Raw genomic sequence first — 16,224 nt, 5'->3', positions numbered from 1 at the left:
GGACCCCTCCCTCAGAGCTTGCTGCTGCCGATGGGAGAGGGCTGGGGGGAGTCCCCCTCGCTGTCCCCCCACCCCAGCCCCGGGGCAGCCTGGGGGGGAAGGGGGCGGTGCCTGGGGGGGAAGGGGGCGGTGCCTGGGGGGAGGGGGCGGGGCGCTGGGCGGGGCGGCTCCGCCCCCAGCGATTTCGGAGGCGAGTGAAAGGAGGCCGCGGAGGGCCCGCAGGGGGCGCTGCACGTGGCAGCACCCAGTGCAGACGAGCGGGGACAGTCTAGGCGGCGGCCGGAAACGGCGCCCGGGCTCTCTATGGTGGCCGGCGCGGAGGCGGAGGCGGAAGCGGAAGCGGAAGCGGGCGCCGCTGGGCGGTTGCCGGGGAACGGCCGGCCCATGAGCGCGGCGCGCGCTGCCCGGCGGGGCCGCCGGAAGCTGGTGCTGCACGTGGACGTGAACAACACGCTGGCGGTGCTGGACTCGGCCGCGGGCCAGGGCCCCGGCGCGGCGCTGGGCGGCTTCCTGGGCGGCGCGGCCTGGGGCGCGCCCGGCCCGCGGGGTGAGGGGCCGGCGCCTTCGGGCTGCTCGGGCGGGGCCCGGCGAGGGGGGCCAGGCCGGGGCTCAGCGGGGGGGGGCGGGTCGGTGCGGGGGGGGGCGGGTCGGGTCGGGGTCAGGCCGGGGCTCAGTGAGGGGGGGGCGGGTCGGTGCCGGGGGGGGCGGGGCGGGTCGGGGTCAGGCCGGGGCTCAGTGAGGGGGGGGGGGGGTAGGGTCGGTGCCCGGCCGGGGCTCAGTGGGGGGGGTGGGGCGGGTTGGTGCCGGGGGGGCGGGTCGGGTCGGTGCCAGGCTGGGGCTCAGCGGGGGGGGGGCTCAGTGAGGGGGGGGTGGGTCGGGTCGGTGCCAGGCCGGGGCTCAGTGAGGGGGGGGCGGGTCGGTGCCAGGCTGGGGCTCAGCGGGGGGGGGCGGGTCGGTGCCGGGGGGGGCGGGGCGGGTCGGGGTCAGGCCGGGGCTCAGTGAGGGGGGGGCGGGTCGGTGCCGGGGGGGGCGGGGCGGGTCGGTGCCAGGCTGGGGCTCAGCGGGGGGGGGCGTAGGGGCTCAGTGAGGGGGGGGTGGGTCGGGGCCAGGCCGGGGCTCAGTGAGGGGGGGGCGGGTCGGTGCCAGGCTGGGGCTCAGCGGGGGGGGGCGTAGGGGCTCAGTGAGGGGGGGTGGGTCGGGTCGGTGCCAGGCCGGGGCTCAGTGAGGGGGGGGCGGGTCGGTGCCAGGCTGGGGCTCAGCGGGGGGGGGGTAGGGGCTCAGTGAGGGGGGGGTGGGTCGGGTCGGGGCCAGGCCGGGGCTCAGTGGGGGGGGTGGGGCGGGTTGGTGCCGGGGGGGGCGGGTCGGGTCGGTGCCAGGCTGGGGCTCAGCGGGGGGGGGTAGGGGCTCAGTGACGGGGGGGTGGGGCGGGTTGGTGCCGGGGGGGGCGGGTCGGGTCGGTGCCAGGCTGGGGCTCAGCGGGGGGGGGGTAGGGGCTCAGTGAGGGGGGGGTGGGTCGGGTCGGTGCCAGGCCGGGGCTCAGTGAGGGGGGGGGGGGTCGGGTCGGGGCCAGGCCGGTGCTCAGTTGGGGGGGGTGGGGCGGGTTGGTGCCGGGGGGGGCGGGTCGGGTCGGTGCCAGGCTGGGGCTCAGCGGGGGGGGGTCGGGGCTCAGTGAGGGGGGGGTGGGTCGGGTCGGTGCCAGGCCGGGGCTCAGTGAGGGGGGGGTGGGTCGGGTCGGGGCAAGGCCGGGGCTCAGCGGGGGGTGGGTCAGTGCCCGGCCGGGGCTCAGCTCAGCGAGGGGGGTGGGGCAGCGTGCCAGGCCAGGGCTCAGTGAGGGGGGGGTGTGGGGCGGGTTGGTGCCGGGGGGGGCGGGTCGGGTCGGGGCTGGGGCTCAGCGGGGGGTGGGTCGGGGTCAGGCTGGGGCTCAGTGAGGGGGGGGTGGGTCGGGTCGGGGCAAGGCCGGGGCTCAGCGGGGGGTGGGTCAGTGCCCGGCCGGGGCTCAGCTCAGCGAGGGGGGTGGGGCAGCGTGCCAGGCCGGGGCTCAGTGAGGGGGGGGTGGGTCGGGTTGGTGCCGGGGGGGGGTGGGTCGGTGCCAGGCTGGGGCTCAGTGAGGGGGGGGCGGGTCTGTGGCGGGGCGGGTCGGTACCAGGCCGGGGCTCAGTGAGGGGGGGGTGGGTCGGGTCGGTGCCAGGCTGGGGCTCAGCGGGGGGTGGGTCGGTGCCCGGCCGGGGCTCAGCTCAGCGGGGGGTGGGTCGGTGCCAGGCTGGGGCTCAGTGAGGGGGGGGCGGGTCTGTGCCGGGGGGGGCGGGGCGGGTCGGTACCAGGCCGGGGCTCAGTGAGGGGGGGGTGGGTCGGGTCGGTGCCAGGCTGGGGCTCAGCGGGGGGTGGGTCGGTGCCCGGCCGGGGCTCAGCTCAGCGAGGGGGGTGGGGCAGCGTGCCAGGCCGGGGCTCAGCACACCAGCTGCCTGACCCTTGTCCAGGCCTTTCTGGGAGCGATGGCGAAGGAGGGTTTTGGAGGAGGAGGAGGAAGCTTTGTAGGTGTGGAGGGGAGCGCTGCCTCAGCGTGAGGGGGTCTTGGAGAAAGCACACAGGTGCTTGTTTGAAAATGTCAGAAGGGGCAACGGAGGCTGGCAGCGTGGACTGATCGGGACCAGAGTCAACCTCTTAATAATGAACTAGAGAGGACAGTCACATTTCCTGCACTCCATAGCCTGAAGGGACCGCTATGGTCCTCTCGTCTGAACGCCTGTATAACACAGGCCCAAATCCCTCCTTTTCAACGAGGTAGGGTGGGGGTAGGCCATGAAGGGACTTGTAAGCGAAGGCACATGGCTTATGTTTGATGGGATAGAGAAAGAGGAGCCAGAGGAGGAGTGCAAAGGGGGGTGAAGAAGTGACATGGTCAAAGCAACATATTAGGAAAATTATCTTTGCATCAACATTATGAATGGATGTGAGCAGGGCAAGATTGCATTTTCCAAGGCTAGAGAGCAGAATGGTGCAGAAATTGAGATGAGAGATTGGAGGAGAGTTTGAGCTGTGTGGATGGATAGGATGCAAAAAAATGCAGCAAGGTATAAACAGAGCCTGGAGGTGAGGAGCTAGGGAGAGGTCCAAGTCAAAGACAAGTGTCTTGTCCACATGACTGAAAAATGAGAGAGCAGGGAGAGTTTGGGGGAGAAGATTAAGAGCTTTATTTGAGCCATGTTGCCATGTTGATCTTGAGCTGTGTGCAAGATATCCCTGAAGAGAGGTCAGAGACAGGTAGAGATTGTCATTTTGACAGGAGAGGGGTGTGCAGTAGATCTTGTGACTCAGCACAGAAATGGGAGTTGAATTTGGTTTTGCACACGAGATTAGCTCGAGATAAGGTACAGAGGAAGAAGAGAAAGGGACCCAGGACAGAACCCTAACAGAAAGCTGGAGGGGAGAGGAGGACCCCCCCGGAGGCACTGATGTAACTATTAAAGAGATAGGAGGAGAACTTGGGGGCGGAGACCTGGGAGCTGAGGGAGCGCAAGGTTTGAAGAAGACCATGGTGAGTGGTGCCAACAGCAGCTAACCAGGAGGATGAGGCTGGAGTCCTGGCTCTGAAGTGTGGCTAGGCCAGGGACGGGCAACCTTTTGGCCTGAGGGCCGCATCGGGTTTTGGAAATTGTATGGAGGGCCGGTTAGGGGAGGCTGTGCCTCCCCAAACAGCCAGGTGTGGCCCAGCCCCCTCCCTCTATCCGACCCCTCCTGCTTCTCGCCCCCTGACGGGCCCCCCGGGACTCCTGCCCCATCCAACCCTCCCTGTTCCCTGACAGCTCCCCTTCGGGACCCCTGCCCTATCCACCCCCCTCCCACTCCCTGTCCCCTGACTGCCGCCTGCTTTCCTTCCTGACTGCCCCCTGGGATCCCTACCCCCATTCAACCCCCCTGTTCCCTGCCCTCTGATCACCCCAACCCATATCCACACTCCTGCTCCCTGACCACCCCCCGAACTCCCCTGCCCTCTATCCAAGCCCCCCGTCCCCTTACCGCGCTGCCTGGAGTACCGGTGGCTGGGCCACACACCATGCAGCACAGGGTCCGGCCGCCGGGCCGCGCAGCACAGAGACCGGGTCTGGTCGCCCGGAGCATTGCGCTGGTGGCACAGTGAGCGGAGGCTGCGGGGAGGGGGAACAGCAGGGGAGGGGCTGGGGACTAGCCTCCTCGGCTAGGAGCTCAGGGGCCAGGCAGGAGGGTCCTGTGGGCCGGATGTGGCCCGCGGGCTGTAGTTTGCCCACCTCTGGGCTAGGGAGAGGACATTAGACACCTTGGCATGAGCAGTTTCCATGGAATACAAGAGGCAGAAGCTGGACTGCAGGGGGTCGAGGATGGGATTGGAGCGATAGCAATTGTAGACAGTATGCTCAATGAGTGTAGAGTGAAGAACATAAGAACAGCCAGACTGGGTCAGACCAAAGGTCCATCCAGCCCAGTGTCCTGTCTGCTGACAGTGGCCAATGCCAGGTGCCCCAGAGGAAGTGAACAAAACAGGGAATCATCAAGTGATTCATCTCCTGTCGCCCATTCCCGGCTTCTGGCAAACAGGAGGAAGGAAGGAAGGAGATGGGGCAGTAGTTAGAGAGGCAAGGGGGAGTCCAGGGTTAGGTTTTTAATGATGGGAGAGACGAGCATGCTTGTACTATGAGGGGTGCAAGTGAGAGGTTGAGGAAAAGAGTAAAGGAGGGTTTAAGGATGGGGATGGGTCGCTGGGGCAAGTTATGGGGTTAGAGGAGGAGAGCAGATGAAAAATCATAGGACTGGAAGGGACCTTGAGAGGTATCTAGTCCAGTCCCCTGCACTCATAGTAGGACCAAGGATTATCTTCTAGACCATCCCTGACAGGTGTTTGTCTCACCTACTCTTAAAAATCTCCAGTGATGGAGATTCCACAACCTCCCTGGGCCATTTATTTCAGTGCTTAACCACCCTGACAGGTAGGAAGTTTTTCCTAATGTCCAACCTAAACCTCCCTTGCTGCAATTTAAGCCCATTGCTTCTTGTTTGCATCTGTGATGGGAGAAGGAGACAGTGGTGGGAAGGGAAAGCTAGCTGAGGGGAGAAGGACTGTCCTCTCATCAGTCTGTTTTCTCTGGGAAGAAGTTGACAAGGTCGGTGTAGAGAGAGAAATGGAGGAGGGTTTGAGGTGAGTCAAAGGTGGTGAAAAGGCCGCTGGGTTTGCGTGCATGGGATGCAGTAAAGTTGGAGAAGTGGAGCTGTTTAGCCAGGAAGATGGTAGAAGAGAGATCACACTTATAATAGATTTCAGAGTAACAGCCGTGTTAGTCTGTATTCACAAAAAGAAAAGGAGTACTTGTGGCACCTTAGAGACTAACCAATTTATTTGAGCATGAGCTTTCATGAGGTACAGCTCACTTCATCGGATGCAGTTTCCACGGCATGCATCCGATGAAGTGAGCTGTAGCGCACGAAAGCTCATGCTCAAATAAATTGGTTAGTCTCTAAGGTGCCACAAGTCCTCCTTTTCTTTTTACTTATAATAGAGGAATTTAGCCAGGTGACAGGATTTCTGCCAGAGATGTTTTGCTGCACAAGGCAGGAGTGGAGGAAGCGGATGTTGGAGGAGAGAGAGGGCTGAGGGTCAGCAGGGAGGAGAGATGGGAGAGAGGAGCAGAAGAGGTGGGGGGAGAATGAAACATGGAGAGAACCAAGAGCCATCTCAATGGAAGAAAGGAAAGGGGGGACAGGGCAGAAGACAGCAGCGAAGTAGCTAGTGCTGGTGCCCAGGAAGTCGCAGAAGGGCCAAGTGATGCGGTGTGAGGAGGGGGCTGCTGAACAAGATCGGGTGGTGGTTGGAGAGGGAACTTGGCAAAGGCAAGAGCAGTGCTTGGCGAAGACTCAGTCAAGGGGACAGGCGCTTGGTGAGTTATAATTTGAGTCACACATTGATTGACCTCTGTGCCTCCTTGCTGGGCACTGTTGGTCTCGCACCCCAGCAGCAGAGAGAATGGATCCGTGTATGGGAGTGACTGTATTTGAGTAGAGCTGGTTCCTACAGGGTAGGGCTGGGCCTTTACTGGTGGAGGAGCTGAGAACGGAATAGTTATGGGAAATGGATTTCCCTTCCTCTCCCCGTCTCCCTTCAGAGGGGAGGGGCTGCTGTCAGCAAAGTCTCTGACCTCCCGTTTCTCCCTCAGCCACGTAGCTCGCCTGTGTTGCAGGGCATGGCTTTCTCTAGCACTGTGCATGAGAGCAGTGGGTGTGAAATGCCCCCTCTTAGGGGGGTTGTCCCAACTCTTCTGTTGCTGTCTGTTTCAGGTGAGTGGCAGTGGCTGAGCGACTCCCCCTCTTTGCTGCCTCCCTGCCCCGGCGCTGTCAATTTCTGTTCTCAGTATGGCCGCGATGCGACGTTCCCTGACACGGCGGTGGGGCGGCATTTCAGAAGTCTGCACGCACGCTGCTTGCAGCTCCTGGAGTGGCAGGGCCAGCCGCACGACGTGTTCTCTGTCAGAGGCGAGCATGCCAAGCACTATCACTTGATCCTGCCTGCCTTCTTCCGTCTCCTGGAGACGCTGCACCAGGAGGGGAGGCGCTTTGCTGTCATCTTCAGGACCTTTGGCACAGACCTCCCCCGCATTCTCCATGCAGTGCACTGTGCCTTGGAGGGGCAGCACCCCCAGTTCCCTGCCCTGCGAGACCTCTCGGTGGGTGCACCTTGGAGGGCCTCCCCGGAAGCAGAGGGCTGAGATCTTTATGGATTCTTTTTCCCTGCAGTAGCTTCTTTGAACATACTCTGAGCTGCCTTTCCAGGCAGCCCCGTACTCCATAAACCAGACTCCCACTCGAGCTGCTGCCTTATTAAAATGCTGACCTTCGGGTAGCAGCAATTTGCACAGCTTCTCAGAAGAGCCTTTTAGCTGGAGAGTGTGGGAGCAAGTGAGCACTATACAAATCCCTCCTCAGGCTTGTGAATTTCCATGTGCTTGTGCTCCCCACGGAGTCTCTGTGAGGGAGGCGGTCACCTGGCCGTGTGGGCCAGGTTCGGTAAAGAGATTCCTGTGCCCTCTGGTATGGCCAGGGGAACCTTCTGGTTGGAGCATAGATGGTGATGTCGCCCTCCCAGAGCAGTGAGTGGGACTAAAAATCCCAGGGGTCAAACCAGCTGTTCTGTGGAGCCTGTGCATACTCCTGAGGCATGGAGTTGTGGGGCGCACACACCTGTTGCTGTGGGAAGTTAACCAACTTATAGAAATGGTCCTTCGCATACAGCTGATTTCCAAGCTGGAGGCTGGATTCTGTCAGAGAGTCTGACAGATGCAGCCAGCAGCCCATCTGCTTCCATTGCCCCTGGGGGGTGAACTCTTCAGGCTTTGATTGTTCCAAATGTCTCGCTCCCCTGTGGAGAACTGCCCTTCCCCGTAACATGCTGCTCATGCCGCCTCTGGCACTGGAGGCTGTTTGGGGAGGTAGCGGTTGTCACTGTGTTATCCGTGTTGCAAACTGTCCATCCTGTCTTCTCCCAATGACATTGCAGCTCCCGGTGGAGCTGACTGCGGGCCGAATACGCTGCAGTCGGCGCGAGGTGGTGCTGAGCCGGGGTCCAGAGCACATTTCCACCAGGGACGATGGGAGGAAGCTGTATAGCTGTTTCAGCTCCCTGCAAGGCTTGGGTGGCTTCCAAGACCACTTTGACTGGTGAGACCTAAGCGGGGCCTGGGACGTGACTTGAGCTTCTTTCCCACTCCTTGCATAGTTCCACTCTCCCTGCCAACCCATGTCTCATCCTTGTGAGTCAGCCCCCATGTGTTACCCTCAGGAATTCCCCTTGCTCCCTGGGGCTCAGGCCCACGGGTCGGCTGGTCTGCTGTCCTGGCTGCCTGTGGCACAATCTTTATTTAGCCAAGTCGAACAGAGCTAGCTTCTTTCCTTGTAAGCCCATTTCCTCCTGTCCCTCTTGCTTGTCTCTGAACTCCCTCCAATTGGTGACTCACCCTGGCTAGGAGTGAGGGCAGAATCCCTGATGGCTTGCCCCAGAGCTTGAGAGAGAGAACAACTATTTCCTCCTTGCCCCATTTCCTGTCACTGCAGGGGAAGATGTTATCCAAACCCACTCAAAGTCTCCCGGGTTTGGATTGTCTTGAGCCCCTGAAGACAGTCTGACTGGGTCCAGGCTCTGTGTTGCAGGGAGTCAGCTCCCTTAAGGGCACCTGTTTTCCCATTTGCTGTATTTCAGGTGGGCCAGAAATCAGTTCTCCTCCCAGGGTGGGAAGCCCCTTTGGATTGACCCATACGACTCGAGTGTGCACCACATCTGCATCGATGACAACATTCGACTGGACGATTCAAACACCATCATTTGTCCCCAGGTACTCAGCCCTGCCTTGCACTGGGCTTTCAGGCCCCTGGCGGGGATTGCCAGGCCCCCTTGCTGGAGAGGGTGGTTTGCTGGACTCCTCTGCCCTAGACAGTCCCCAAGGAGTGCAGCAGGGTGGAACTGGGGGCCAGGAGGCTGGACTCGGAGGGAACAATCCGTGCATCTGCTGAAGATTAGAATGAACTCATTTGTTGGCACGAAACAGGAAGTGTTTTTTCCTGCACTTGCTGCATGACAATCTCTGTCCTCCGCTGGCATGAGTCACTCTTACTCCCTGCTGGGACCCAGTTGCCAGCCAGCCTCCCTCTGAGCGAGGCTGAAGCTCGTTCACGCTGCTGGATTTAAAGGGCAGTTTTCACACTGGAGCGCAAAGAATATTTATAGAGACAGGAATGTGCCTGGCCTGTCACTCGCTATTGTGGCACTGTTTGGGTTCGAATAGCAGCCTGTCCTTCCCAGCACAGCAGAGGAGCCTGTCTCCTTTGCTGAGGTGCTGTGGGAGGGAGCGTGGCAGACCATCGGGAGGGGCTAGCAGCAGAGGGGTGGCAGGGCAAAAAAGGTTAATTGGACTTTTCACCAGCATGAAAGTCTCTCTTGACTATTTGCTGTCTTGTTCGTGATACGGACTGTTATTGGCCCCAGGAGAGCCCTTAGCCGGAGGAGGTTGTTTTCAGAGAAACAATGTTGAAGGCACTTAGTGGAGCAGGAATCTCCTGCCTGCAGGCAGCTTCTCCCTGATTGTCTGCTGCCAGGAAGCCAGGTTCACCCAACTCATTTGCTGAATGTCCGCTTGAGCCCCATTTGCCTGCAGGGAACCTGTCCCTTCGCCACCCAGAACCGAGGCCCCATTTTTTTAAAGAGCAATGCTGTAGAGATGACTCAGGCAGCTGCCCGTTCTCTGACTCCAGACAGGCTTGTTGGTCTGTGGGTCAGAGAGAGGGCGTTCTAGCCACAGGCTCGGCTGGGCATTCTGTTGTCAGCGCTCTGCTGGCTGCTGATGCGGGAGTCAGACTAGACTCCAGCTTGCTCTCCGCTAACTGTACCAGCCCTGCGATGCCCCCTGAAGTAAGAACTTGTTTCTGTCGGTGAAAGCACCAGCTATACCTCAGACAGCCAGGGAGCCCAGCTGTGCGTGTGGGGAACAGCCTTCCTGTGCGACCAGGGTCCAGTCGCTTACCCTCTCTGTGCCCGGGCCCCAGTGGTCCTGATCCATGTCATGGTGCTGGGATGGTAAATCCACTAGGGGCTGTGAGCTACTCAGGCACTCCGGGGCTGGGGCCATGCAACAGCCTGATCAGCTAAAGGAGGGGCTGTTCTTGGCCGCACTTTCCTGGTGTAACTACTCTGAAGTACAGCTTTCTTCTACCTATGTTTTGTGCTTTGCCCTCCCTTGGGAACGGCTCAGCGTTGTGGTTTGGGTAGCCAGTTCCTGCCGTGGGAGACTGGTGCAGAGCGGTGGGGAGGGAGGCAGGAAAGGGGGGTAGAGAAACCTGATCTTTTGTTGATACCATAACGGAGGAGGGGTGGCAGCTTTCTGCCTCTGCCACCCTCCCAGCTCTGGAGCAGATCCACGCACTTCACCTTACAAGTGGAGAGGAGGATTGAAAGAACCCGACTTAAAAAACGAACCCTCTCCAGGACATCTGCTCTTCATCTCCTGGCAGTGCACTTGTGCAGAGGGTGGCCCTGGCACCTCCTGTCCTGCTGTTCTCCGGCCCCTCACATGTGCCACTGCTCAGGGATGGAGTAAAAGCCTCAGCTTCACCATCCCTTCTTCTCTTTTCCCTCTTGCAGGTGTTTTCAGAGAGAGGAGGCAGCTGCACCAGGCTGGCTCCCACCTCAGAGCTGTATGATGTCTGCCTGGTGCAGACCAATCTCCTGGAGGCCATTGCTGATGAGAGCTATTTCCTCCGCTGCGTGAGAAGATGCGAGGAGAACTATGAGCGCTACCTGGCCAGTGCCGAGAGCCAGCTGTGTGACACAGAGTGAAGTCACTCCGGACCTAGCAGCTCGGGGCGGGATGTGAGGGCCTTGGCCAGTTCCCCCGTGGGCTGCTCCCAGTTTGCTGCTGTCTGCAGTTTGATTCCTAGACAGGGCCACTGACCCCATCCCACCCACATCCCAGTGGAACCAATGCACTTGCTTTTAGCTGGCCTCCCCTTCTTCCAGCCTGGCGTGTGCTTCTGAGCTGGAGGCAGGAAGCTCCAGACACCCTTCAGAAACGCAGGTGTCTGCCTGATGCCCTGCAGGAGGCAGCCGCTTCCAGCCGCGCCCGTCACAGCAGCACTTCCTCCACTCTTGGTGGGGTTTGGGGTTTTTGATCGTGCCTCTCGAGATGCCTGGCTGGGGCAGTGCTCCTGCGGGTGATGGGTGTCGGATCCACCGTGGCTCTGTGTGGAAGGGACCATCTCTCTGTTCTGTCTGTACAGTAGGGTTGGCGCTCTAGCTGTGCTGCAGTACAAATAGTCGTCATAATCCCCTACCGTGTTTTCCTTATTGCGCGACGTGTCTCGCATTGTACAGGCGTATTTCGTTGGAATACCAGTGTGCCTGTAACGTCACCCCTGGACAGCAGGGCTCTCTTCACTCAGACCTGGCTGCGGGGCAGCTCACAGCAGGCCTACAAGTAACGGGGTAATGCTCTCCGTCGCTTCTGAAGGGAGACTCCTGCCCCTTGGGTCCCCATTCTCTCCCCCCCATCCCCGGTGCAGAGGGAGCAGCACCGCTTATGGGAATGTTGCTAATAAGACTTTGATGCGGAGATGAAGACAGTGACAGGGCACTGGATGGGGACTTGGTGACCTTCATTCTAGTCCTGTCTCTGACCTGCTGGGTGATCTTGGGTGCGTCTACTATTCCCCGGCTCTGACTGCTCCCCTGTGCTCCACCACTTGTGTGGAACCTGTGTTCCAATCTGCTTCGGCACAGAACCGTGCAAAGCCCCTCCAGCTGGTCTGGCAAAGACAACACCTCTGAGGAGATGCAGAGGCCAGAGTAAAACCGTGTGTGTGTGCTGTTCCACTTGGAGCTACAGCAGCTCCTGGGGCTGAAGGGGGATGTGGTGAGAGATTCTCTGTTACATCCCTGTTAGAAATGCTAGTCAAGCTCACTCACACTTGTGAAGTGCTCTTTAGAGTCATGGGAAAAGTTACACTTGATCTTAGCCAGATTAAAAATCTGGTTACAAAACCCCATCCAGCTCGGTGCCCATTAGAGGGTGTTGATGAAGGAGATTTTCCAGTGGGTGAGTTCAGGATGCCTTCTGCATGTTCCCACCTCTGGGCTCATGAGCTGCAGTGGCCCTGCAATCCAGAATCCATGGTGTGGTGGTGGAGCACTGTTCTGTGGAGTGTAAACACTGCCCAAGGAGCACTCGGCTTCAGCACGCTGGGGCAGGGCCCCACCTCCTGCAGAGTCCGACTTTGGAGAAGACGGAACTCAAGGTGAGTGTCCCAGGCCCCCATCTGGGCCATTGGAGGGGGCATAGGAGAGCCCTGAGGGCATGCTCTACCTTTCTTTGCGGTAAACCACCTTGAATGCCCTGAGCCAGAATGGCTCTAGTGCCCATTGTGTTAAAATGGAAGCAGGGCATCCATGCCCAGCCCCACAGCTGCATCCAATATAACCCGATGAAAGGGCATGCCAGGTTACACTGGTAAGCAGGGTCTCTGGCAGAAGAGCAGTTGTCTTTGTGGAGTGTTGTATCAGAGATCCAGAGGCCCCACCTTTGTGCGGGGATGAAAGTGAACCGAAGCTTCAAAGGCTCGAACAATAGCCTTACCTTCCTGAGAGCCAAAGTCTAGCCGCGCACCCGGATGCCTTGGCTGCTAGCACAGCCAGGCAATTGGTGAGACCCTGCAGCGCCATCGCAAGGGTAAAGTGTAGGTTCTGTTGGCAGAGACCTCTCCCCACACAAACCCGAGGGGTAGCTAGGCTTGGCAGGACCTGACTGTATTGGTAAATGGCGATAAACCGATTCTTATGGACAGATTTTCCCATCAGTTTGTATCTATCTGTCGATGATGGTCCGGCGGAGTCAGGACACTGCTGCTTGAGAACTTAATTTGATCTAAAGCTGTTTACTTTGTATTTTGATGGGCTGTTGACACTGTTGTAATGGTTATAAAGCTTTACCTTTGTGAATCTCAAAGTCTACTGGCATTAATTCCTGTCTGCCCTCCTCCATAATCTCCTGCAATGGGGACAATCTAAATGGGTAAAAACTCCTTAAAATACCCAGTGACATCTATAGATTATAAAATACAGTTTGTCCAAGCCTAGGTCTAGCCCCAGAGAGACCTACTTTTGGGACTCGATCTAGCTTCCAGCAGCCGTGTTGCTCGCTCGTAGCTCAGTGTGGCAGGTGGGCAGACCCCCAGGCTGAAGGACGAGCATCTCCAGTATCGTCTAGCTGGAGCTTTGACAGCTCGAGAAGACTGGTGTAGTCCAGCTCACCCCGCGGGGAGCTGACAGTGCTCCTGGTTTGTGTCCCATGTAGGGCAGTCGTGTTGCCAACGCTGCCTGATAGCTGGCAACGCTTGTCTCCGGGGAGGCCCCGGGACCTCCTCACACCTCAGTGCGTCTAGCTGCACCTTACACGGGAATCCAAGAGTTCCAGACTGGGCTCTTCCTAGCTGCTGCTGTCACAGCCCAGATTTGTGCGAGGGTAAAAACACTCGGTGCTTCTCAAGGCCCTGGAACAGACTGATGGCCATCTCCACCAGAGGGAACCTGTCATGGTGCCTGCAACTGCTGGGGGCTGCCGGGCCAGGTCCAAGTCGAGCTCAGAGTCCGCAGTGATTCCTCGGCATGAGTGTGGCACAGAGCTGATCCCACAGCTGGGGCCAGGCAGTGCACACCTGGAAGAAGCAGCAGTTCAATTCAACAACCAGGACGGGTGAGGAGATGTGAATGAGGACGTGTCATTTACCCCTGGGCAGTGGCTACAAGAGGCCGGGGAGGCTATGCTGCCCTGCTCCCACTCGTCCTCTTCCCCCTGGCCCTGCCTGTACAGCTCCCCTTCCTGCCCTCTTCCCCCAAGAGCCCCTTGCCCCCCCCCTCCGAGGCCCCCTGCCTGCCGAGGAGCTGTGGGGGCGGGGGTCCTGGAGGAGGGGGTGGAGGGGTGAGCCGGAGCGCCTCAGATGAGGAGGTGGAGGGGGTGGGCCAGAGGGCTTGGAGGTGGAGAGGAGAAAGCAGTGGGTGGGGGAGGGGAGGGGAGGGGAGGGGGGCCTGGGGGTGGAGCGTGGGGGAGGTCTTGCTGGAGGAGGCTGAGCAGGAACAGGCCTGGGGGTGGGGCAGGGCCATGGTCCCGGTGCCACAGGCCCCCCCTCCCACTTCCAGGGAGCTTCTGCTGGCACTCATGCCCAGCCTCCCCAGTGCAGGAGTCCCAGGCCACCCCTGAATTGACCCCTGCCCAAAACACTCCAACCAGGGGTCACCCAATGACATTATAGGCAGCAGGTTTAAACAAACACAAGGCAGTGCTTCTTCGCACACCGCCCGCCCAGCCAGTCTGCGGAGGGCGCCACAGTCTCCAGGCCAGGGGGTGCGAAGGCCAAAAGTGTAACTGGGTTCAAAAAACCAACTAGATCAGTTCTGGAGGATGGGTCGGTGACTTATTGACTTGAACTGGGACCATATAGAACATCGTTGCAACCCAGGTCCCGTAGTGGCACTAAATCTTGTATAAAGGGGGTCAACTAAGGTGTCTCAGACAAGGTGATGGTTTGCTGGTTAGGATGATGCTGTCTGTGTGCGTCTATCATTTTGTAGTTAAAGTTATGAATATTGGCTCTGTCCTGTCTGTAGTTCAAACCTGTGCTCTGCTTCTGGGGGACACCCCAGACACGTTGGGGTCAGCTCTGCCTAGCCTGCTGGACGGCCCATTAAGGACCATCAGCGACACAACTGACCCAGTGAGAGAAGGCCTGGGGACTCAGCCAGGCGTGCAGGGACCTGCCTAGGGACCGAACTCTGAGGTGTTTCCAGGCCATGGATGGGCAGCTTGTCCTTGGGACACAGAAAGCAGAGACCACACGGCAAGAGACTTTCAAAAGCTGCTGCAGCTCTTCCAGCTGGTCTTCAGTCCTGCTTCTGGCCTCTGGAGGGACTTGGCTACCCTGAAGCTTTGACCCAAGGACTGAAAGACCCAACCCAGCTGGGGATGTTCTCCAGAGACTGGATTTGAACCTGCCGTTTATTCCATCGCTGCTACAAGCCTGACCCAAGAACTTGGCCGTCACTGGACGTCATTGATTCCATTGAACCCCTTCTAGCTCTCCTCTCTGTCTTTTCCGTTTATGAACAAACCTTTAGATTTTAGACTCCAAAGGATCGGCAGCAGCGTGATCTGTGGGTAAGATCTGATTTGTGTATTGACCGGGGTCTGGGGCTTGGTCCTTTGGGATCGAGAGAACTGTTTTTCTTTTACTGGGGTATTGGTTTTCACAACCATCTGTCCCCATAACGAGTGGCCCTGGTGGGGTTACTGGGAAACTGGAGTGTCTAAGGGAATTGCTCGTGTGACTTGGGGTTAGCCAGTGGGGTGAGACCAAAGTCTGCTCTGTTTGGCTGGTTTGGTTTGCCTTGGTGGGCACAGAAACCCAGCCCTGGGCTGTAACTGCCCTGCTTTGAGCAGTTTGTCCTGAATTGGCACTCTCCGTTGGGTCCTGCCAGAACCAGCCTCGTTACACGGTCCACCAATGGCTGTTAGCCAGGATGGGCAGGGACACAAGCCCGTGCCCTGGGTGTCCCTAAGCCTCCAACTGCCAGAAGCTGGGCATGGGCGACAGGATGGATCATTCGATAACTGCCCCGTTCTGTTCATTCCCTCTACAGCACCTGGCCATGCCAGAGCCAGGACACTGGCCCAGACGGACCACTGGTCTGACCCAGCACGGCCCTGCTGAGGTGAGTCTCAGTGCCCCAGCCAGGTGTGTGTGTGTGTGTGGGGGGGGGGGTGTCAGGGATTGTTGGTTCCTGGGGGGGATTGCTGGCTCTTGGGGGGCGGGTGTCAGGGATTGCTGGCTCCTGGGGAGAGGACGGGGGGCACCCCAGCCAGGTGTGTGTGGGGGGTGTCAGGGACTGCTGTTTCCTGGGGGGACGAGGGGGGCACCCCAGCCACGTGTGTGTGGGGGGTGTCAGGGATTGCTGTTTCCTGGGGGGACGAGGGGGGCACCCCAGCCAGGTGTGTGTGGGGGGTGTCAGGGACTGCTGGCTCCTGGGGGGACGAGGGGGGCACCCCAGCCAGGTGTGTGGGGGGGGGTGTCAGGGACTGCTGTTTCCTGGGGGGACGAGGGGGGCACCCCAGCCAGGTGTGTGTGGGGGGTGTCAGGGACTGCTGTTTCCTGGGGGGACGAGGGGGGCACCCCAGCCAGGTGTGTGTGGGGGGTGTCAGGGACTGCTGTTTCCTGGGGGGACGAGGGGGGCACCCCAGCCAGGTGTGTGTGGGGGGTGTCAGGGACTGCTGTTTCCTGGGGGGACGAGGGGGGCACCCCAGCCAGGTGTGTGTGGGGGGTGTCAGGGATTGCTGGCTCCTGGGGGGACGAAGGGGGCACCCAGCCACGTGTGTGCGGGGTGTGTCAGGGATTGCTGTTTCCTGGGGGGACGAGGGGGAGCTGCCCAGCCTGCCCCCCCCAAGCCTCCAGCTGTTCAGCGGGGGCAGGATGAGAGGGTCAGTGTCTGTCCCAGCCGGGGCCAGCCCCCGCCCTCGCTTCACCCGGGTTGGCGCGGCTGGCGGCTGCCGTGGCCGCGGGGGGAGCAGCGGGCGAGGCCGTCCGAGGCGCGTCTCCCCGCAGGGGCTGGATGGGCCGCGCCGGCCGCGGGCTGCGCCCCCGCATTCGGCCGCGGCTCCGGAGCTCGGCGCA

At 60.2% G+C, this 16,224-nt stretch overlaps 1 protein-coding gene across 1 annotated transcript; it reads left to right on the top strand.

Moving 5' to 3' along the window:
• Window positions 1-344: 344 nt before the first annotated feature.
• On the top strand, window positions 345-12,509 carry LOC140914011 (uncharacterized). The gene is made up of 5 exons (XM_073350834.1): window positions 345-547; window positions 6,304-6,689; window positions 7,520-7,680; window positions 8,219-8,351; window positions 10,154-12,509. The coding sequence occupies exons 1-5, from the start codon at window positions 385-387 to the stop codon at window positions 10,346-10,348; spliced, it is 1,038 nt and encodes a 345-aa protein (XP_073206935.1). The 5' UTR covers window positions 345-384; the 3' UTR covers window positions 10,349-12,509.
• Window positions 12,510-16,224: the final 3,715 nt, after the last annotated feature.

Source organism: Lepidochelys kempii, chromosome 7 (genome assembly GCF_965140265.1).
Source record: "Lepidochelys kempii isolate rLepKem1 chromosome 7, rLepKem1.hap2, whole genome shotgun sequence".
Classification (NCBI taxonomy): Eukaryota; Metazoa; Chordata; order Testudines; family Cheloniidae; genus Lepidochelys; species Lepidochelys kempii.
This window is presented reverse-complemented; position numbering and strand designations above follow the sequence as displayed.